Raw genomic sequence first — 25,029 nt, forward strand, 5'->3', positions numbered from 1 at the left:
GGAACATTGTGCTGTCACTCTGTCCTAGACACGTCAGCATTTGGAGTGACAGCTAGTCTCACTGTCACCTTTGTTTCCTTTCAACCCAGATAAAGGTTTATTCACTTAGCTAGTCTAAAGATGTTCACTTTAAGTGGCAATCAGATTCTACCCTGAAACTGTCCAAACATTGCCATAATAATTTTCCTATACACTAGTTTTAAAATTGTTTATATTAAGGAAGTTTTATAGCCCCACTTAGCTAGGGATAAATGTGGTTATCAAAAATAAACTTTTGCCAGAGGAACTGGGAAAAAAAGGAAGTAAAAGGCATTCAAATTGGAAAAGAAGATGTAAAATTCAGTATTCACAAATGGCATGATTCTACATATAAGAAATCCCAAAGAATCCACAAGACAGCTACTAGAGCAAATAAACAAATTCAGAGAAGTTACAAGGTATTAAAACAACACTCAAAAATCAGTTGTATTGCTACATACTAGCAATGAACAATCAGAAAAGGAAATCTTGAAGGCAGTTCTATTGATAATAGCATCTAAAAGAATAAAATACCTGGGAATAAATTTAACCAGTGAGGTGAAAGATTTATACACTTAAGATCACAAAGCATTATTGAAAGAAATTAAATAAGACCTAACTAAATGGAAAGACACACTAAGTTCATAGAAAGGAAGACAATATTGTCAAGATGTTAATACTAACTAAAGCAACTGATATGGTTTGGCTCCGTGTCCCCACCCAAATCTCATCTTGAATTCTAGTTTCCATAATCCCCACAAGTCGTGAGAGGGGCCTAGTGGGAGGTAATTTAATCATGGGGGTGCTTACCCTCATGCTGCTGTTCTCATGATAGTGAGTAAGTTGTCACAAAGTCTGATGGCTTTATCAGAGGCTTTTCCCCCTTTTGCTCTGCACTTCTTGCTGCCACTGTGTGAAGAAGGGCATGTTTGCTTCCCCTTCTGCCATGATTGTAAGTTACCTGAGGCCTCCCCAGCCCTGTGGAACTGTGAGTCAATTAAACCTCTTTCCTTTATAAATTACCCAGGCTCAGGTATTTCTTCACAGCAGCATGAGAACAGACTAATACAGCAACCTACATATTCAAGGCAATCTCTATAGAAAATTCCAACAGCCATTTTTGCAAAAATGAAAAACCTCTTCTCAAATTTATAAATTGCAAGGGTACCAGATAGCCAAAACAATGTTGGAGAACTCAAACTTCCTAATTTCAAAATTTACTACAAAAATACAGTAAACAAAATTGTGTGGTATTGGCATGAAGCATGAGAACATACATATAGATCAACTGAATTGAATTGATATGAATTGAATTGTAAATTCAAATATAAACCCATACATCTATCATGATCAATGTTTGACAAAGATGCCAAGTCCATCCAATGGGGAACAAATAGTCTCTTCAATAGATGACATTGGGACAACTGGATTTTGACATGCAAAAGAATGCAGATGGAACCCCTACTTCACACCACATACAGAAATTAGCTCAAAATGGATCAAAGAGCTACATGTAAGAGCTAAAGCCATAACGCATTTAAAAGAAAACATAGTGGTAAATCTTCATGATCTTGGATCTGGAAATTGATTCTTTCTTAAATATGACACCAAAAGCACAAGCAACAACAAAAAATAAATAAGTAAATTGGACTTTATCAAAATCAAAACCTTTTGTGCAACAAAAGACATTATCAAGAGAGTGAAAAAACAATCTGCAAAATGGTAGAAAATATTCAAAATTATGTAACTGATAAAAGTTTAATATCCAGAATATATAAAAATCCATACAACTTAAGAACAAAAAGACAACCCAATTTCAAAATGGGCAAAGGACTAGAATAGTCATTTTTTCAAAGAAGATTACATATAGTCAATAAGCACATAAAAAGATGTTCAACATCACTAGTCATTAGGGAAATGAAAATCAGTACCACAGTTAGATACCATTCACTTCCACTGAGATAGCAATAATAATAATAATTTAAAAACTGAAAATAACAAGTGTTAATGAGGATGAGGAGAAATAGAAACCCTCACATTGTTGGTGGGAATGTAAAATGGTGCAGCACTATCAACAGTTGGTAGTTCCTTGAAAGTTAAAAAAGAATTACCAAGTGTTCCATCAATTCAACTCCTAGTTATACACCTCGAAGAATCAAAATAGAGACTTAAGCAGATATTCATACAGCAATGTTCACCATAGCACTAGTCACAGTAGCCAAAAGATGGAAACTACCCAAATTTCCATCAACAGATGAATGAATAAACAAAATGTGGCATATACATCCAATGGAATATTATTCAGCAATAAAAATGATTAAAGTTCTGATACATGCTACAATATGGATGAATCTTGAAAACATTATGCTAAGTGAAATAAGCCAAACATAAAAGGACAAATACTGTATGATTCCACTTAGATGAGGTACCTAGTGTCTCATAAAGACAGAAGGTAGATCAGAGTTTACCTGGGACTGGTTGGACGGGAATGAGGTGTTAATGCTTACCGGCCATGGAGTTTCAGTTCAGAGTGATAAAAACATTTTGGAAATAGTAGTAATGGTAGCACAACACTGTGAATGGAATTAATGGCATTGAGTTGTATACTCGAAATGGTTAAAATGGCAAATTTTATGTGATATATAGGTTACCACTCTTAATTAGAAATTAATAAAAGTAACATTACTGAAAACATTGAATTGTATCTTTAAGTTTGTGAATTGTATGGCATGTGATTTATAGCTCCATAAAGCTGTTAAAAATAAAAATGTAAAACATTCCCCTCAAAGTCATGTTTATTGGTATTGGATGTAACATAGATTGGTCTTTGTTTTATTCTTCTTTTCTTCCTTCCCATTTGTAATAATTTCAGACTATTATAAACACTTCCATGCTTTTATCAACACTAAAACAATGTTGTCAGTTAATAAGTGAATTGCATTAGAACTATAAATATGCTCACTAAATTAAAATTGGAAATTGCCATCAGAATTATCTTAGTTTTGCACTGACATATGTCTCTTGTCGCACATTCAGAATTCCACTTCGCACGGTATCTGCACATAATGGATCTAAGATAAACTTAATTTATGTGAATGCATGATAAGTCAAGGGAGAAAAACTTATATGATCCATGCAACTTCCTTTCCTCTACTCAAAATTTCTAAGTCAATTCCTTTATCATCATTATTCCTAGAGGTGGTTATATTCTTTAGAACCTCAATTCTTACAACTCACTTATTCATTGGTAGGGGGGAAAAAAAAATCAACTCCTCCTTAAGAGCTACCAGCATATTGACAAATACAGTAAGTCAAACATTGCATTTTTTTTTTTTTTTTTTTTTTTTTTTGGCCTGATGAAGACTCTTCATTACACCATTGAGTTTCAGAACTGGCCAAAAACTTTATAATGAAACAAACATTTTATTTCCCTCATGTAAGGATCCACCATTCTAACTAAAATTGCCTGTATTTGAATATCAAATTGGCATAGGTGATGAAGATGGAAAATCATAGTATTGAACTTGAAATAGTAAATATGTAGAGTGACATTAGCAATTTCCTTCATGGAAGAATCTGTGGACGGTGTGTATAATAGTTTACCTTATAAATAAATAGGAAAGACATTAAAATGTAAGTCTAATTATCCAGGGATTTTCAAGAATGGGAGATATATCTTCGATCTGGGAAAAATAAAAGCAATTTGAGACTACTAAAAAACAAAAGTTGCAGTAGGAAGGATTTGCCATTGCTCACCTCCCAATACTCACACTGAAACCCTTTCTTCTTTTATTACAACTCCACATCCTTACTCTTAAATATCTTCCTTCTTTGTAGTTACCCAAATCTTGTTTTTTTTTTTTTTGTTTGTTTTTTTTTTTTTTTTTTTTTTTTTTTTTTTTGAGACGGAGTCTCGCTCTGTCACCCAGGCTGGAGTGCAGTGGCGCGATCTCGGCTCACTGCAAGCTCCGCCTCCTGGGTTTACGCCATTCTCCTGCCTCAGCCTCCTGAGTAGCTGGGACTACAGGCGCCCGCCACCGCGCCCGGCTAATTTTTTTTTTTTTTTTTTGTATTTTTAGTAGAGACGGGGTTTCACCGTGGTCTCGATCTCCTGACCTTGTGATCCGCCCGCCTCGGCCTCCCAAAGTGCTGGGATTACAGGCGTGAGCCACCGCGCCCGGCCAGTTACCCAAATCTTGAAGGCCAGACACCTTCAAATGCTGTTTTTTCATTTTAATGGAAAATTATTTCAGACTTAAAACCCTTTCAGAAGACAAGCAGCTTCAATAATTGAATTAAGAGGGCTGAGAATTACATAAATTTACCTGGCTTCTGCCTGCCAACCATGGTCTGGGTCATCTGGAGTCCCAGCAGTTTAAGGCCAAAAATAATTGCTTCATATCAAGATCTTTTGTGTTGCTTCTGCCTCACATCCTTGTGACTGATGGCCAAGCTGGTCCCTTCAGCTCCTGGTTGCATGCTCGGCCTTTGGCCATCTGTCCTGTCTAGCCCTGTGGTTTGGGTTTCCTCCTGCTTCCTGATTTCATGCCTGATTTCAGCCTCTATTAATTTTCTGAGCTCTTGGTGTCAGCGGCTGTCTTATCTTTACTTGGTTCCTAATTTCTATTTTGTTTTGATCATCCCTACTTCCATGTCCAATTTTTCCTGCTTTGGTATTTTGATACATTTCAAAACTATATTTCACTCCCTACCCAGTCTCAACTCTAAGATCATCCCTGGCTCAGCTCATGCACTAACCCTGCTGTGTACTAAGATTACTACTCCAAGAATTTAACGTATACTAGTCTTGAACAAAGTAAAGGCAAAGAGTCAAACACAACTTATTCAAATTAATCAGAGCAACTAATAAGCATTCAATTAGTGCTTAAGGAATTAACAGATATTTGTTGCCTCAGTTCAGACTTTTTTCAAGAATAACCCACAAAATAGATGCAAATGGCCCGATTCATCAATAAGCAAAATGTACCCGCAGTGAGGGTGAAACATTTAATCTATTGTATATTTAAGCCAGTGGAGATCAGGAAGCTTAAAAGACACTGAATCCACAGGGAAAATATATTGCCAACCAAACATAATTAGCCAGATTAGACTGTTAGGCTCACTGATGTTGCAGTTTCTTTGAAAAGGACCATGTGGTTTGGTAGATGATAATAGGCAGTTATGCCTATGGCAGTTTGTTTTTAGAAATCCAATCAGTAAGAGCCTCCTTTTTAGTACATTTTATTTTGGGACTTAGAATTATATTACTGACAAACATTAATTTTCACTATGTCCTGATTAGGTAAGAAATATATATTATACATACATTATACATTGTATTATACAGTTATCATACATTATATACTTGTTACTCTTGTCATTAAACCCTTAAAAAAATCATCCTGGAATTGGTCTTCCATTCTCCATTTTGTGTGTGTGTGTGTGTGTGCACGTATACACAGGCAGGTATAGGATCCTTTCGTGTGTGTGTTTGTGTGTGTGTGTATTTAGTTTTTGGTTATTTTTTGTTGTTCCTATGATGGACATTTTTTCTTCATCAGTTGTCACCAAGTAGTCCAGGGCTGTGTGTCTTCTAATAAGTCTATTAATTCTTAAGTATAAAAGGAAAATAATCATATGGAACCCAGTTAATTATAGTGAATTATGCACATCTAGTCTGATATGGGATATTACCAAGGGCTTGCTGTTTTTGATTTTCATGAAACACTACCCTAAAGAACTTTTCAGAACACTTGTACTTAACTTTGCTGATGAAAATGTTAAGGACTATGACTCATGTGCTACAGATCTTTATGACAGATATTGTCATGGAAAACAGTCTTCAGGATGTAGTGGTTTGGCACTTTGCAGTGTCAAGGACTTCAAGATGACCTTTCTTTATCACTAGTACAGCTTCATATTACATTGTTCTTTCTAATGTTGGACGCTTTGCACTGAGTAATAGTTTAAGAAATCAACATTCAGACTACTAACTTTTGCCATTTCTTTTACTTGCCTGGGTTCATTTGGATCTAAATACTCAGAGTTCAAATTACATTTGCTTTCATGAATGTGGTTGCCTTGGTGTCCTGCAAAAAAAAAAAATAAAAAACAAGCTAACTTTACTCATGGTAATACATTCATGGAAATAAGTGTGCTGGCTAGACAACGTGTCTCAAAAGTTTCTAACAAACAATAACCTGAAAATGTACTATGGTAAATGTGAATACTTTTTATTTTTTAATTTTTTTGATGGCCTGTGTGCTTTAAGGAAAACCGAGGGAAGTGGTAACTGTGCCTTTGTCAATCCAGTTTACGGGAACTGGAGCGACCCAGAGAAAACAGAGGTAAGTGGCAAAGGGTGAACTGTATCATTTCACACAAATGCAGACACACACACACACACACACACTGAACCAGTGTTGCTTGAACATGTTTCCACGTCATAACTAAAAGAAACATTTTAGTGGAGTTATTTCAGTTGGGGGTAGAAAGGAGTTTCCGTCTCTACAAATATGCCATGAGAATTGTCCATTTCAGGACAGCTTCAGTCTGCTTGTAAGTTCAGTTCACTGTTAAATGGCATTGTGGTCACTGTTTATACTCAAAAAGAGCTGACAAATCTGGAAAATATCAGTTTAACCAACAGAGTATTAGTCAGTTACTTATAGTAACTATTAATTGAATGTCTTTCATATTTTATTTTCAAAAACAAAAGAGAAGATAGCATTCTATGTTCTGTTTAAATTTAGAGTGACTAGTGAGGGCCATTACCTGATAACTTAGAAGAGAAAAAAGAAGTGAGAATGTATTACATCTTCCTTGGACCTTTTTGGGGCTATCCCTTATTTGTATAAGCAGGGAGAAAATGGCAAGGAAAACCTTTCTTGTTACTTTTTTAGATTTTTTTAATTTTTAAGTCATTTTTAGGTATAGTTGACAAATACAACTTTTATATGTTTAAAGTATACATTATATTTTACTATAGTATACATTGTGAAGTGATTACTACAACAAAACTATTTAAAATATCTGTCACCTCACATAGTTAACTGTGTGTGTGTGTGTGTGTGTGTGTGCGCGCTGCAAACATTGAGGATCTCTCTTAGCAAATTTTGAGTATATCACACAGTATTATAGTCACATGTCATACATTAGATCCCCAGAATTTATTCATCTTGCACAAAAGCTTTGCACTCTTTGATCAACATCTCATTCCTTTCTTTTTATTTTTCCCATTCCTTTCTTAAGTAAGTGTTATGAGACTTCATCTGGATATAAAGTAAATTTAGTTATGACACACCACTTCTGAACTCTAAAAGTTTTATTACATTTGATTTTAGAGCTATATAAAATTCACTCCTTATAAAGTGAGTGTTATATAAAGCTAAAGTTTTAATTATTCTTTTTCTTTATGAAAATAGGTCATAGTTTTTTATCTTGCTCTTGGTTATGAAAATGAGTAGCGAGGTATCAGGTCAGGTGGTTTCTAGTAGTTTAAGAGCCTTGAGTGCTGTGGTTGAAGCCTAATAAAACACTTGACATTTTATTTTTGCGTTTTAATCAATAATGATATGATACACACTTTTAGTATTGTTTTGGGAGGAATGAAAACAGAAAGTAAACGATTTCCTAAAGCACAGAGAAAATGAATTTAGATGATTCAACAAGTAAGACAGAGTAAAAATGAAAAGGTAGACCTACTTCATGGATAAAAAACACATACATATTTAAGAAAACAAATGTAATATATCTTTTTGACAAACTAGGATGGTATAATATAAATATATTTTCATTTTTACTAGAGAAAGAAAATTTATTATTATTTTTTTTTGAGACAGAGTTTCACTCTTGTCTCCCAGGCTGGAGTGCCATGGCATGATCTTGACTCACTGCAACCTCCACCTCCTGGGTTCAAGTGATTCCCCTGCCTCAGCCTCCTGAGTACCTGGGATTACAGGTGCCTGTCACCACGCCTGGCTAATTTTTGTATTTTTAGTGAGACAGGGTTTCACCATGTTGGCCAGGCTGATGTCGAACTCCTGACCTTAGGTGATCCACCATCCTTGGCCTCCCAAAGTGCTGGGATTACAGGCATGAGCCACTGTACCTGGTCAGAACATTTAGTATTTTTTATCCTCAACTTAGTTTAACTTTTACTGCCTGAAAGATACACCTGAGATAAGGAATTAAAGTGAGATATTTTAAATTTTATATTTTTTATATTAGTGTCTCATAAACTTGTAGTAAGTAAAAAGTGGCTCGGTAGGTGTTATGGATTCTTTACTTTCTACAGAGATGGGTTCTGTTGCATTCAGTTCTGTACTTCTCAGCAAGCACAGGAGGGGTCTCCATCAAAGACCCCCCTTTCAGTCTACTTTCAAGATGGTTTCCACTGTATGTGAGTGTGGTGGCGTAATGGATGACTGGAGAGCACCTCGGAAGTGACTTATGTTTATTTTCTATTTTGATAAAAGAAAAATTCCTTTTTCGTTTTCTGTTTTCCTTTCATTATGAATGGCCAAAGAAGAAATCCTGGCACATCTCCTGGCCTTTGTGGCTATTTTGATTTCGATTGTTTCAGAAGCAAATGACTTTGTATTAATCAAACTAGGTCTACTTTCCCTATCATCAGAGAGACAGACTTCTCTAAATCTATCTTTCAAACTATTTTTTTTTTAATTCTTGGAGAAAACGCTCACATTCTGATACAGAAATGGAGAGAATATTCATGGCAACATTCGTTGGCAATTCATGCCAATATTCATGGCAATATTCATTGTAAGCAACTGCCATGTACCCATCAGCCAGCTTCAAGGACCACCAACCCATGGTCATTGCTGTTTCACCTCTACTGCCCTCCATTTCCTCACCCTCCAGAAGGTTTTCAAACAAATCTCAGATATCATTTAATTTCAACCGTAAAGACTCCAGTTGTATCTTCAAAGGACAAGGACTTTTAAAAATATAACGGCAGGATCATACCTAAACATTTTTTTTTTTTTTTTTTTTTTTTTTTTTTTTTTTTTTTTTTTTGAGACGGAGTCTCGCTCTGTCGCCCAGGCTGGAGTGCAGTGGCGCGATCTCGGCTCACTGCAAGCTCCACCTCCCGGGTTCACACCATTCTCCTGCCTCAGCCTCCGAGTAGCTGGGACTACAGGCGCCCGCCACCACGCCCGGCTAGTTTTTTGTATTTTTAGTAGAGACGGGGTTTCACCATGTTAGCCAGGATTATCTCGATCTCCTGACCTCGTGATCCACCCGCCTCGGCCTCCCAAAGTGCTGGGATTACAGGCTTGAGCCACCGCGCCCGGCCTCATACCTAAACATTTAACAAGAATGTCTTGAGGCCATCAAACACTCACTGTTCAACCTACCCCAATTGCCTCATTAAAATGTAAAGGGTTTTCTACGGGGGTTTTGTTGTTGTTGCTGTATTTTAAAAATCGGAAATTTTAGAAGGTAGATGTATCCAAATGGGTAGATATGTCTCTTAAATCTCTTTTCATCTCTAGGTTCTATTTTCTCTCTTATTTTTTTTTCTTGCACATTATTTGTTGAAGAAGCCAGACTGCTTGTCCTATAGAATTTCACAAATTTTAGGTTTTCCTGTAAACTATATAATTATATATAATTATAGTTTACAGGAAACTTAAATGAAATGGCATTTAAACTTACATAAAATGGCTTTGTATACTTAAAGTCATTGGTTTTGTTTTGTTTTGTCTAACCTAACTATATTCAATACAGAAGGCTTAGTGAAACCAGCATCAGAGAAAGAAGTAGTCAAAATATTGGTCATTGCATTTCCCCACCCCACCAGAGGTGAGGCAGTGGTGCCTAAGTCCAGAGGACCCCAGGATACATGGAATCTAGGCTTGTGTCAGAAACTCAAGCAGTGTGGGCTGTAAGTGCTGGAGGAAGAGTCAAGGATGTTCTAGTTATTACTCCAGTGAAAATCCATTAGGACCTTTGCTGCATTCTGCGTGATCTTTAAAGAGGTTTCTTATTTTAATGCCTAAAATCCTACCCTTTCAAATGTGTTTTTCATCTTCAGAGTTCTGTCTATTCCTTCTCAAATCCATTATATGGCACAACATCAGGAAGCCTGGACACCCTGTCACATCATCTCAAACAGCAGCATCAAGACCAAGTCTGATCCAAAATGTGTAGTTGCTAGAAAATTGAAGTCTCCACAATCTAATAGAAACTCATCTTCTACAATGGTAAAAAGAGAAAGGATTTAAATGCCAGTGTAATTATAACATTTATGAATGAATCTTCTTACAGAATATAGAGAATGTTTATATGGAATCAGAATCAGTACCTTATCTTCACTGAACATCTGAATATTTTAATAAAATTACTACTTAATCAAGTTTCTTGTTTTGCTTTGATTTTATCTTTTTTTAAATGATGAATCAATTTGTTTCAGATTCTGAATACAAAGAAGTTTTAAAATGCTCTTTCTTTGCCGTACAGCTTGGAAACACAGGTGAACTGACTTGGTATACATACGGGTAGAAATGGACAAATCACAGCAATCCAAGGCAACATAATCATAAGTTGTTTCAGCATGTTGTAAAAAAATGTGATAAATTATCCTCCTATTCTTGCCTTTTTCAAATAATTAATACTTTTCTACAGACATAAAAATAATGCTAAAGCTAGGAGTTAAGAAGCTTGTAGCTGCAAGAAACTGAAAAGCCCCCAAGCGAATGTCTTGAATCGTGTGACAATCATTACCCCACAAACCAGGAAATTAGGAGATGGAGCCCCTGTTAGAATGGTCGCTGGAACACTTCCATGACCCCAGTAAGGACCTTATCGGTTGCTGAGTTTCACTTCCCAGCCTGTGCTCTCAGGCTAGCTCCCCTACAGCTTAGGTGAGGGCTCCAGCACAATGAGCTGCAGCATCGTTGTGTTCTCAGTAAAGTTCGGAGGCAGAGAGGCCCATTTCTTTCTGCTTTTCACTTTTGACCAGGAGGAAAATCCCTTCCCCCACGCACTTCCCGCCACAGCACTCTTCTTATTGGCCAGCATAGACGTGGCGCTCAGGCTGAGCCAGTTACTTCGAAGGCAATGCGGCCACCCACCGTGATTGGCTGGAACCCTTCGCTTATACCCCTTGGGGCTGAGAGTATCTGTGAGGCACCTTGTGAAGCAGATGACTGTACGTGCTTAAATGAAATTGAAGTTAGGAAAGGTGAAGGGGATTATATCTATTAGGCAGCAATCAGCATCTAAAGGAAAGGAATGTTCCTCTCTCTAGTAATGTGCCCTGCAATCACTTCAGGGGATTTAGATAGAATGAATTAGCAATCTGCCCAGCCCTTGCCCTCAAGGGGTTGAAGAGGAGAATAAGCTGGGAGTCACTACCACGCGATTATCTGGGACACTTCTAAGCAGAATAGAAAGTCAGTTGTATGCCGTGTAAGTTTCATTATTCTATTAGTGTCTTTTGTAAAAGTACAGACTGGCGGGGAAATAGTATTTATCATCTTGCAGTAAATCTCAAATTTTATCTAAATTAATTTTTTGAATGCATTATTGTTTTGCTCTGTATTATCTTTTTCTAATTGCTGCTTTCATATTGACACTAACGTTTTTGATTCCGGAAATATTCAAACGAGGAAAGGTCAGTAGTAGTAGCAGGTGTTGTTCTTGTCCTTGACTCAGTCTGAATCCTGGAATTGTGGGACATAGACGCTTTTGAAAGTTGCATTTGTTTTAGCTTAAAACTGCTAATATTATCCACATAGATTTAGCATATTTGCTTAAGCATACAGTATTCTTTTAAAAAGAATAGAATTAAAATTCAGCTATGGTCTCAGTAAAGAACTCTTGAGGCTACTACATGAAAAATGTAGGAAAATTCAGTTCCTTACACAAAAGATAATAAAGATTATTCTACAACTTCAACTGGCCTGCTTCACAGGGATATTGAATTTGTGACATATAAGGAACCCCAAATACAGGTTAATGACAGAAAATCAACAAAGAACAGAGATGAGCATACTCTTTTTTTTTCTTTCTTTCTTTTTTTTTTTAATTCTACTTTAAGTTCTGTGATACATGTGCAGAACATGCAGGTTTGTTACATAGGTATACATGTGCCATGGTGAGTTGCTGCACCCATCAACCCCTCATCCCCTCATCTGCGTTAGGTATTTGTCCTAACACTCTCCTTCCCCTAGCCCCTCATCCCCCAACAGGCCCCAGTGTGTGATGTTCCCTCCGTGTGTTCATGTGTTCTTATTGTTCAACACCCACTTATGAGTGTGAACATGTTGTGTTTGGTTTTCTGTTCCTGTGTTAGTTTGCTGAGAATGATGGTTTCCAGCTTCATCCATGTCCCTGCAAAGGACAGGAACTCGTTCTTTTTATGGCTGCATAGTATTCCATGGTGTATATGTACCACATTTTCTTTATCCAGTCAATCAATTACTGGCATTTGGGTTGGTTCCAAGTCTTTGCTTTTGTGAATAGTGCCACAATAAACATGTGTGGGCATGTGTCTTTATAGTGGAATGATTACTGCCCAACGTAATTTATAGATTAAACACTATCCCCATCCAGCTACCATTGACTTTCTTCACAGAAGTAGAAAAAAAAAACTTTAAATTTCATGTGGAACCAAAACAGAGCCTGTATAGCCAAGACAATCCTAAGCAAAAAGAATAAAGCTGGAGACATCACACTACCTGACTTCAAAATATACTACAAGGCTACAGTGACCAAAACAGCATGGTACTTGTACCAAAACAGACACATATGCCAATGGAACAGAATAGAGGCCTCAGAAATAACGCCACACATCTACAACCATCTGATCTTTGACAAACCTGACAAAAACAAGCAATATGGAACGGATTCCCTATTTAATAAATGATGTTGGGAAAATGGGCTAGCCATAGGCAGAAAACTGAAAGTGGACCCCTTCCTTAAACACCTTATACAAAAATTAACTCAAGATGGATTAAAGACTTTAATGTTAGACCTAAAACCATAAAAACCCTAGAAGAAAACCTAGGCAATACCATTCAGGATGTGGGCATGGGCAAAGACTTCATGACTAAAACACCAAAAGCAATGGCAACAAAAGCCATAATTGACAAATGGGATCTAATTAAACTAAAGACCTTTTGCACAACAAAAGAAACTATCATCAGAGTGAACAGACACCCTACAGAATGGGAGAAAATTTTTGCAATCTATCCATCTGACAAGGGGCTAATATCCAGAATCTATAAGGAACTTAAACAAATTTACAAGAAAAAAACCACCCCATCAAAAAGTGGATGAAGGATATGAATAGACACTTCTCAAAAGAAGACATTTATGTGGCCAACAAACATGAAGAAAAGCTCATCACCACTGGTCATTAGAGAAATGCAAATTAAAACCACAGTGAGATACCATCTCAGGGCAGTTGGAATGGTGATCATTAAAAAGCCGGGAAACAACAGATGCTGGAGAGGATATGGAGAAATGGGAACACTTTTACCCTGTTGGTGGGAATGTAAATTAGTTCAACCATTGTGGAAGACAGTGTGGCAATTCCTCAAAGATCTAGAACCAGAAATACCATTTGACCCAGCAATCCCATTACTAGGTATACACCCAAAGGAGAGTACTCTTAAGGGTATTTAAATTTTTCTTCAGGTGCAAGTTATATGCACCCTAAACTGCTTAAAGCAAGTAGTTAATAAGGTGTTATAAATACAGATTGCAATTCTGTGAAACTAAAAAATAAAACTGATTTTTCTTATCCAATATGTAAAATAGGTTCAGTGCCCATGTTCAGTTTTCTTTATTTGACATGAGATTCAGAAATGAAGAATTTAGTTTTCTTTGTATCATGTGTCTTTGGAAAAATTTTTGGCATAAGTCCAAATTTGCACCATTGTGATTGTAAAAATAGGCAAAGGTGGAAGAAGGGAAAACCGGCAGTGCACGGTGTCCACAATTATATAACCTATCTTCCAAAACATACTTTAAGCACAAAATCATATAACAATAACAACAAGAAACACAAGTAAGTATGGATTATCTGCCAAATACTGTTCTAAGTATTTTATGTATTTTAACTCATGTAAATATAAATAACATACTGTATACTATTGTAGTTACTAGCCACATGTGGCTATTTAATTTGAAATTTAAATTAATAAAATATATATATATATTTAAACTTTTATGTTTGGGGGTACATGTGCAGGGTTATTATGTAGTAAACTTGTGTCATGGGAGTTTGTTGTACAGATTATTTTGTCACCCAGGTATTAAGCCTAGTACCCATTAGTTATTTTTCTTAATCCTCTCCCTCCCCCTACCCTCTACCTTTCATTAGGCCCCAGTGTCTGTTGTTCCCCTCTATGTGTTCTCATCATTTAGCCCCCACTTATAAGTGATAATATGCATACCCTTAAGCATATTCTGTTTTCTGTTCCCATGTTAGTTTGCTAAGGTTAATGGCTTCTAGCTCTACCCATGTTCCTGCAAAGGACATGATCCCATTCTTTTTTAGGGCTGCATACTATTCCATGGTGTATATGTACTGCATTTTCTTTATCCAGTCTACCGTTAGTAGGCGTTTAGGTTGGTTCTGTGTCTTTGCTATTGTGAAAAGTGCTGCAATGAACATATGTGTGCATGTGCCTTCATGATATAACAATGTATATTCCTTTGGGTATATCCCTTATAATGGTATTTCTGGGTCAAATTGTTGTTCTATTTTTAGTTATTTGAGGAATCACCACATTGCTTTCCACAATGGTTGAAATAATTTACACTCCTATCAACAGTGTATAAGCATTCCTTTTTTGCTGCAACCTCATCAACATCTTGCCAGTTACTTTTTTACTTTTTGATGATAGCCATTCTGACTGTTGTGAGATGGTATCTTATTGTGGTTTTGATTTGCATCTCTCTAATGATCAGTAATGTTAAGCTTTTTTTTTTTCATATTTTTCATATGCTTGTTGGCTGCATGTATATCTTCTTTTGAGAAGTCTGTTCTTGTCCTTTGGCTACATTTTAATAGGGCTGTTTGTTTTTCTCTTGTAAATTTGTTTAAGTTCCTTATAGTTTCTGGATATTAGACCTTTGTCAGATGCATAATTTATAAAAATTTTCTCCATTTGCAGGTTGTTTACTCTGTTGATAGCTTCTTTTGCTGTGCAGAAGTTCTTTAGTTTAATTAGATTCCATATGTCAATAAAATTAAACCTAAAATGTAGTTCCTCAGATGCACTAGCTACATTCCAAGTGCTCAGTAGCTAAATGTGCCATTAGCTACTATATTCGGCAACTAGAGAACACTGCCATCATCCCAATAAGTTACTTTGGTGAGCATTGGCTTAGAACAAGGTTGAAATAATGTACTATAAATAGTACAGTAATCTTTATTAATCTAATTGGTGCTTAGATTATTTCCCAGTATGTGTACTTTAACCAGATGCAGCCCATTTTCACATGATAATAAATTTAAAATAATACAAAGTATATTGAACTGAAAGCAAACTAGCAAACCTATGTGATGAAGTTCATTTTAATAATGTTTTCTCACAATATAAATGTGTTATGTCATTCTATTATACCCGCATCATCTTTGAATATTCCTTTTTATATTTAGATGGAACATTGAAAAAACTACATAAGAATTTGCTTTTCCCTTTTTAGCTTCTTGATTTTCAATCATTTTTCATATTTATCACACTAAGAACTGAAGATTCACGTTCTCCTTGAAATATTAACTGCATTGTGTTTGGCTTTTAAGGGTATGCATTTAGATAAACCAATTACTATATCCAGGGGAATGTTTTTTGCAATAAGTAGTCTTAAATTTCATTCTTATAAATAAAAACCAGGGAAGATTCATCATGAAATATAAAAAGACTGGGCTTTTTTTCCCCCAATGGCCTTTTAAAAAAAATCAAACGTCAACGTATATTTTCAATGTTAAACCAATGACAGCTTTGCGATTCTTAATGTTATTCTGCTTTTCTTTGTGTCAACTTGCAAAATGCTTTGCATTTCATTGCTAATATGTCTAGAAAACCAATGCAAGGGTTAGTACCTAAAGCAAATAATCATCAAACTCAAGAACCTACTCTTTAAATAGTTAATTACAAGTGGAAAGGCACCACTTTCTACAAGCATCCACTTGTAAAATTTTAATGAAACTAAGTACAAGCTATATCTTGAATTAACGAACTCTATATCTGTGAATCAATTTGAGTACGTATGAACAAAAAATAATTGATTATAATATTTAGGACCTACTTAAAAATCCACAGTGATACATGTCATTAAACATTCTGAGAAAGTAAAGTGCTCTAAAAAGCATGTGTTCTTCTCTGGAATGGAGAAGCAATAATAAAGAGCCTTTTGTTTTCCTAATTTTAAAAATTTTTGCTTATTTATTTAGGCCTGGTCTGGCTTTTTTAGAGGTAACTTCCTTGGAACTTCATAATATCTGTCCAGAGTTTTGTTACTGAGAAATTTGCTCAGTAAATTAGGATAATATAATTTAGGGCCAATAAAAGAAATGCCATCCTAATAGATCAGCCATGACAAATCTAGTTTTTTAATCCAGATTCTTACTGAAAATATTAAGTAAATATTTAATATATTAATAACCATAAACTAATGGTTAAAGATTTAGTCACTGTGACAAAACTTGCCTTGCTGTTAATTTGTTCAACAAATCTTTATAAAGAATTTTTATGGTGAAAGAAGTAAGAGAAGGCAGTGAGGAAGTGAGATGAAAGCTGAATAACAAACAATGTATATAATGTGGCCATTACCCATCTATCCTCCTAGAACATCTACCTTCTAGATGCCAGCCTCATAATTATTCTCTCATCAGTACTGGAGTTTTTTCAAGTATACAAGTTAAGAAATTAATAAAATAGAAACACATATAAAATGAAGTCGGTAAACAAAATTAAATGTTGGTTTATTAAAAGAGTGATAAATCCTTGATGAAACAAAAATTTATAAACCTTTGGTAAAAATAAATTATAAAATGAATAATAAACTCTTAAAAATCAGAGAAATAAGACAATGTACAAATAGCCAATGTCAGAAATAAAAATGATATAATCACCCCAGATCTTACAAACACTAAAAGGATAATTAAAATGTTGTTTATTAAAAAGCTTTGTGATAAAAATAATCAAAATTCAGTGGAAATAAATTTTTGAAAATGCAAGTTTTCTAAAACAAGCATAAGAAGAAATAGAAGAGCTAAGTAGTCCTATAACAAAGTAATTGATTCATGTTAAATAATCTTCCTTCAACAAACTCTAAGTTCATAAGTTTCACTAGCAACTTTTAAGAATTAATCACATTTAATTAATTTAATTTAATTACATTTAAATTAATTACATTTAAGAACTGACCAACTTATACAAGTACTTTCAAAGAATAGGAAAAGATGTAATACTTCCCAATACATGTCATGAGCACAGCATAGTTTTGATACAAACCCTGACAAAGACATTGTAAGAAAGAAAAATTTTAGGCCAATGTTACATATAAACACAAATGTGAAGCATTATGTGTGTGCATATATTATATATTATGTAATATATGAAGTACTAAATACATGTTATTTATAATATAAATATACGACATATGTGAATAACCAAATATATATTACTGTTTTTATATTTACTCCATGAATGCAAATTTGGTTTAACTTAAAACCTCAGTGTAACTCAACACATCAGCAGAATGAGAAAAAAGTACATGATAATTATAGTAAGTGCAGAGAAAAGATTTGGTAAAATACATCTGTTCATAATAAAAATTTTTAGAAAACTAGGAAATTAAGGGAAGTTAACATTATTAATATGATAAAAAGCATCTGCAAAAAAAACTCACAGCTATATTTAATGGTAAAATGTTGAAAACTTTCACTTTGACGTGAGGAATAAGCCAAATATACCCACTATTGACACTTCTTTCAAAATATTTTAACTGTTTACTGGACATCTTAGTGAGAAAATAAGACATGAAAAAGAAATATAAGGTATAAGAACTGAAAAGGAAAAAAAATACTGTAATTATTTACAGATAGTATGATTGGTTACACTGAAAATTTAGAGCAATCTCAAGGTCAATAAATTAATTATTGACTTTAGTAGGTTTGTTATACAATTAATATATAATGTTTAATTGAGTTTCTATAGATCTTGAAACAAATATAAAATAAGTAAAATCATAAGTTAAAAATAAATACATTAGAATAAATTTTACAAAAGACACATATAACTTAAAAATTTTAATGAGAGATATTAAAGAGGACATGTAAATAGAGACATATACTATGTATTTTTTTCAAATTGATCTGTAAAAATTCAATTAAATTCTTACCAAATTTCTGCCAGATATTAAAGACCTGAGGAACTGATTCTAAAATCTATATGGAAATGCAGTGACCTAAAATTAGCCAAGAAAGTGTTGAAGAATGTGGTGTGAGGAATTCTTAATTGAAGATTATATATAAAGTTAGAATAATTTTCAAATTGTGATATTGTCTATCTATAATGATAGAGATTCCAGAAACAGACACCCACATAGAGGGGTACCTGATTTCCAACAAATGGGGAACTGCAAAATAGTGCAGAAAGGGCATTTTCAGTGATGGCCTAAAGCTTTGTTTCCATGCAGAAAAATTAGTGAAACCTGACATCCCCCACCTACTTTATGTGAACATCAATTAGGTGGGTTTTATTGAACAAATGTTCCCCAATTTATGATGGTTCCATTTAGGATTTTTTGACTTTAAAATGCTATGAAAGGAATGTTCAGTAGAAACTGTACTTTGAGTACCCACACAACCATTGTTTTTTACTTTCTGTATGGTATTCAATAAAATACAGGAAATATTAAATAATTTATTATGAAATGAGCTTTGTGTTACATGATTTTGTCCAACTGTAGGCTAATGTAAGTGTTCTGAGAATGTCTAGGGTAGACTAGGCCAAGCTAGGAGGTTCGGTAAGTTAGATGTGTTGAATGCATTTTTGGCTTATGATATTTTCAATTTGCAATGTGTTTATCAGGATATAACCCCATCATAAGTGGAGGAGCATCTGTCCATCTAAATGTGATAGACATAACAGTAAACCTCCTAGAATGACCCAGAATATAATATATACAAAAGTATGATTATTATCTCCATAAGAGGAAGACTTCGTAAATGAGCACAAAATTAACCATAATAGAAAAGATTGATAAATTGGATAATATTAAATTTAGACACTTCTGTTCAACAAAAGATGCCATTAAGAGATGAAAAACAGTGAACTACATAAAACTAGTGAAATACATATACAAAGAATATATTTTTATTACTCTGTCATCCAGGCTTGAGTGCAATGGTGCAATGATGGCTTACTGCAGCCTCAATCTCCTGGACTTACGCAATCCTCCTGCCTCAGCCTCCGGAGTAGCTGGGACTACCGGTGTGTGCTTTTTATTTTTTTTATTTTATTTTTTTTTGGAGAGATAGTACTTCAGCATGTAGTTCAGGCTGGTCTCAAACTCATGGTCTCAAGTGATTCTCCCGCCTTGGCCTCTCAAAGTGCCGGGATTACAGGCATGACCCACCATACCCAGCCAGAACATTTTTTTTTAACTCTAAATCCATAAAAACAAGCAACAGAAAAATTAGCAAGATACTTGAACATGAAATTCACAAAACAAAATGAGCAAATAATCATATGAATACATCCCAACCTTGTAAATTATCTGACAAATCCAAATTAAATGTACAACTAGATAGCACTAGATACTAGGTTCATACATACTACTACTTGCCAATCTGAATGGCTAAAATTTAAGAAGACTGACAATACTAAATGTCAGTGTTATAGACTGACTATGCCTCCCCAGATTCATATGTTAAGTCCTAACCTTTGGTGTGATAGCATTTGGAAATAGGGTGTTTGTGAAGTAACTAATGTTAGCTGAGGTCATGAGAGTGGGACCACCATGATGGGATTAGTGGCCTCATGAGACAAACCCAGAGAAACCTCTCTCTGTGTCCTTCTCTGTCTCTTTCTCTCTTTCTCTTTCTGCCTGCTTCTGTCTTTCTCTCTCTTTCTCTGTCTCCATTTCTCTGTCTCGCTCTCCATTATGCCATGCATGTGAAAAAAAAATAGATCATATGAACACACAATGAGATGGCAGCTGCCCCTAAAGCCAAGAGGAGTTTTCAAAATGAAACCTACCCTGTCAGCACGTTGATCTCAGACATTCCAGCTCCATAACTGTGAGAAATACGTTTCTGTTGTCTAAGCCACCAGACTATGGTGTTTTGTTACAGTAACTCTAGTTGACTAAGACAACTGGCAAATACCAAGGATACTGCCAACAAACTGTTGACGATACCTAGGAAATGAAGCAACTAGACTTTCATACCTGCTGCTAAGTGTGTAAATGTGTCATTATTTTCTAAAGCTGAGCATATGGCTACCTCATAACCTACCATTCACCTGCTTCAGGAATTCCATACATATGTGAGTCCAGGAATTTTATATATATGTATCTCCAATAAAATGTGCAACCAGTACACAAAATTGCATACATATGTGGATTGAGATACATATATAAGAATAATGATTACTACATTATTATAAACAGGAAAATCCAAATATCTGTCAATTGTGTGTGTGTGTATAATACATTAAGTAAAGTGTAGCATAGTAATAAAATAGAACAATAGAATGAACAAACTACAGTACATGCAACAGTGTCAAATCTTACAAACACAATGTTCAGGAAAGAGGGTAGATGCAAAAACATATATATTAGGAATATAGTGTTTAGGTGTGCAAGTCTAGGTGGTGAAATTATGAAAGAACATATGAAAAAGAGATCTTGACAATGACCTACTTTTTGACTTAGAGGCTATTACACAAGCATGATTTATGTCATAATTCATGAAACTATGTATTTTGATTTTTTTAAGTTGAGATAATTCATATACCATAACATTTACCATTTAGCCTATTATACAAGTAACATGACGACATTCTCCATTGCATAAGCTTACATCAGACAGGAATAACTCACTGATAGTTAACAGCCTAATATTAATAAATGATATAATAAGCACCCTATTATTTACACTGTTAACCCAACACAGCCATGCTCTAAGGAAAGATTACAAAAAGTAAAAGGAATTCAGCAAATCTTACACTGCCTGTTTACCAAAAACATCACCTCTAGCATTACCGATATTAAAGGCACTGCCTGCCCGGTGACATATGTTCAATGGCCGTGGTATCCTGATTGTGCAAAGGTAGCATAATCACTTGTTCCCTAAATAGGGACTTATATGAATGGCCACACACGGGTTCAGCTGTCTCTTACTTTTAATCAGTGAAATTGACCTATCTGTGAAGAGGCAGATATGAATAAATAAGAAGAGCGTATGGAGGTTTAATTCATTAAGGCAAATAAAAACTCGAACAAGCCTAGAGGCCCTAGCCTACTATCCCTGCATTAAAAAATTTGGTTGGGGTAACCTCGGAGCATAATTCAACCTCCGTAGGGAGGGGACTTCGTAAGAGGAGAGCAATAGAAAGGGCTAGGGTTGGAGCAATAATATAAAGGGTAATAGTAGATATTGAAGGCCATAAAAGTTATTTGGTGAAAGGTTTAATTGCATCAATGAATGGTTGAAGCAGCCCATAGGGACCTACAATGTTGGGTCCTTTGTGTAGTTGTATATAGCCTAAGATTTTTCGTTCAATGAGTGTAAGGAACGCTATAACAATAAGAGTGGGGATAAGGAGAAGGTTAATTATAGGCATATTGTTAAGAAGAGCAGTTGAACTTCTGATTATTAAGTCTTAGGTTTTATGCAATTGCTGGGCTCTGCCATCTTAATGAACCTACCACTTACACTAGCATTTTTGCATATGATGTATCTCAGTGCCTGTCTTCATTTCCAGCATCCCACCCCAAACATAGGAACTATGTCTGACAAAAGAATTACTTTGATAGAGTAAACCATAGAGGTTAAAATCCTCTTATTTCTAGGATTTGAAATACTTTGAAATAATTCCTACATTCTATAGAAATTGAATCTACCCCTGAGAATCCAAAATTCTCCATGCTACCTATTACACCACGTCCTAGAGCAAGGTCAGCTAAATAAGCTATCGGGCCCATACCCTGCAAATGTTGGTTACACCCTTCCCGCACTAATTAATCCCTTAGCTCAATTTAGTATTTCCCTTACTATTTTCACAGGAACTCATCACAATGCTAGGCTTACACTGATTTCTCACCTGAACAGGCCTAGAAATAAACAAACTAGCCTTACTCCAATCTTAATTAAAAAAATAAATCCCTGCTCTACAGAGGCAGCCACTAAATATTTCCTTACACAAGCAAGCACATCTGTAATTCTCATGATAGGCATCCCTCCCAATAACCTGGCTTCCAAACAATGAACAATTCTAAACACTATCAATCAATTCTCATCCTTAATAATAGTGGCCCTAGTAATAAAACTAGGAATAGCCCCTTTTCACTTCTGAGTCCCAGAGGTAACCCAAGGAATCTCTCTAATGTCTGGTATACTTCTCCTGACATGACAAAAACTAGCCCCTATCTCGATTATGTTTCAAATTTTCCCATCAACAAACATGAACATCCTTCTATCTATCAGAATCCTATTATAGTGGGCAGTTGAGCAGGACTTAACGAAACACAACTGTATAAAATCCTGGCCTACTCCTCAATCATTCACATAGGTTGAATAATAGCAGTACTAATTTGTAACACAAATATTACCACCCTAAACCTGATTATTTACTTTAACAACAACTACATTTCTAGCGCTCAACCTGAGTATAAGCACCACAACCCTGTCACTATCTCATGCCTGAAACAAATTAGCATGGTTGACACCTGTCATTCCACTAACTCTACTATCCCTAGGAGGTTTACCCCCATTAACAGGGTCCTGTCTAAATGAATCATCATCCAAGAACCTGCAAAAAACAATAGCCTTATTGCTCCTATATAAATTATAAAATTCAGTGAGTTTTATATATATTCTCATCTCGTGCATCTATTACCACAGTCTAATCCCAGAAACTGTTTCTATTACCTCAAAAACAAATTCCACATCTGTGAGCCCTTATTCCCAATTCTCCCTTTCCCACATTACCTGACAATCGCTAATCCACTTTCCGTCTTTGTAGATTTTCCTATTCTAGATACTTAATATAGATGAAATTATCTACCTTTCTGCAGAATTCACAGAAAAAAAGGGAATTTATATGGAACTTTTTATGTCTGGTTTCTTTCACTTAGCTAATGTTTTCAAGATTATCAATGTTGTAGGATGTTCTAGTACTTTAATGCTATTTATTGTTGAATAATATATAGATATATGGATATATTTATATGGTATAGATATGGCACATTTTATTTGCACATTCATCAGTTTTTGATAAACTGGATTATTTCCACTTTTCAGCTATTATGAATAGGTCTGCTATGGGCATTCATGTATAAGTTTTTGTGTGAGCAAATAGTTTCAGTTTCAGTTATCTTGTGTATATATCAAGGAGTAAAATTACTGGGTTATATTTTTTAACTTCTTCAGATATCACCATACTATTTTCCACACTGATTGCATCATTTACGTTCTTACCAGCAATGCATGAGGGTTCCAGTTTCTCCATAGTCTCAAAAAGATTTGTTAATATCTGTATTTTTTTTTATTATAGCCACCCTAGTGGTGATAAAGTTGTATTTTGTGGTTTTAAGTTGGATTTCTCTAATGATTAATAATATTGGGAATCTCTTCATGTGCTTGTTAGCCATTTGTATATCTTCTTTGGAGAACTGTGTAATGAATTCTTAAATTTTTATGTTGCACCTGTATCAATTTTCAATACAAGTTTAACTTTCTCACACCAGAAGCAGCACTCATTTACCCTTGACACAATGTCCAGTCTAGGCCACACCCAAATTACGTAAGCTGGTGGCCAGAGATGAGAACTTAGGGATGCCTTTTCTGTCTAGGAGACTGGGATTCCCTGCCACTTCCTTTGAATGCACTATTCAAACATTTGTCCACAAACTTAAAATGATCCATACCCTATTTCCTTATATATACTCTCATGAGCTCACTCTCTCTCTGCCTGACTCTTCATTCCTGCCTACATGATACAGGGATTAAGGATCACCCTTCTGACTCATCGCGCCCTCCTTGACCAGGATCTGTAAGTAAAAACCTTTGAACTTGTTCCCTATTGTGGTGGTGTATTAAATTTGTGCCTTCCACCTAAAGGACCAAGCGTTGCTCCAGGTTGAGCTTTCCCTGGGACACCAGAAGAGAACACAAGGTCAGGTTTCTAGCACCAGAGCCTTCGTCAGAGAAGCATAAGCTGTACACATTGCAGAAGAGCCACAAGGGCATCTGCCAGTATAAACAGGTTTCCCATGTGAGAGACAGCCCCCTAGTTACAGGTTGGACAACAAGGCTTCAGGTCACCTGCCAGGTAAAAGAAGTATCCCATGAATAGCACAAAGTAAACACCCACATCTAGCTCTTCTTCATATTCTGTTAGGGGACAGTTGCTAGCTTCTCTAGTACTAGAACCTCAGTTTAGCTGGGAGCTCCAAAAACAAACTGTCTACTCAAATACTTTGGCCATTTTTCATGGACTTATTTTTAAATGGTTGAGTTATAAGTGTTCTTTATATATTGTAGATACTAGACCCTTATCAGATAGATGATTTGCAAACACTTTCTACCATTCTGTGGGTTGTCTTTTCGCTTCCTTAATTGTATCCTTTGATGTACAATTTGTTTTTATTTTTATGATGTATGATTTCTTTATGTTTTGCCCTTGGTTGTGTGTTAGATGTTATATCTAAGAAACTCTTGCCAATTGCAAGGTCAAGAAGATTATACTGTTTTCTTCTAAGAGTTTTTCTTGAGATTCTTGGATGTGTATAGTTTTTTGA

General features: G+C 35.3%; 1 protein-coding gene across 2 annotated transcripts in view; it reads left to right on the forward strand.

The window, feature by feature from the left end:
* The window catches only part of MALRD1 (MAM and LDL receptor class A domain containing 1), a 930,868-nt gene extending 920,472 nt beyond the window's left edge, over positions 1-10,396 (forward strand). For both annotated transcript variants that reach the window (XM_050804020.1, XM_050804021.1), the window contains exons 39-40: positions 6,290-6,365; positions 10,076-10,396. In XM_050804020.1, coding sequence (XP_050659977.1) covers positions 6,290-6,365; positions 10,076-10,177 — 178 coding nt within the window. In that variant the 3' untranslated portion in view covers positions 10,178-10,396. The remainder of the gene's footprint in view (positions 1-6,289; positions 6,366-10,075) is intronic.
* The last annotated feature ends 14,633 nt before the right edge of the window (positions 10,397-25,029 follow it).

This window comes from Macaca thibetana, chromosome 9, assembly GCF_024542745.1.
Source record: "Macaca thibetana thibetana isolate TM-01 chromosome 9, ASM2454274v1, whole genome shotgun sequence".
Lineage (NCBI taxonomy): Eukaryota > Metazoa > Chordata > Mammalia > Primates > Cercopithecidae > Macaca > Macaca thibetana.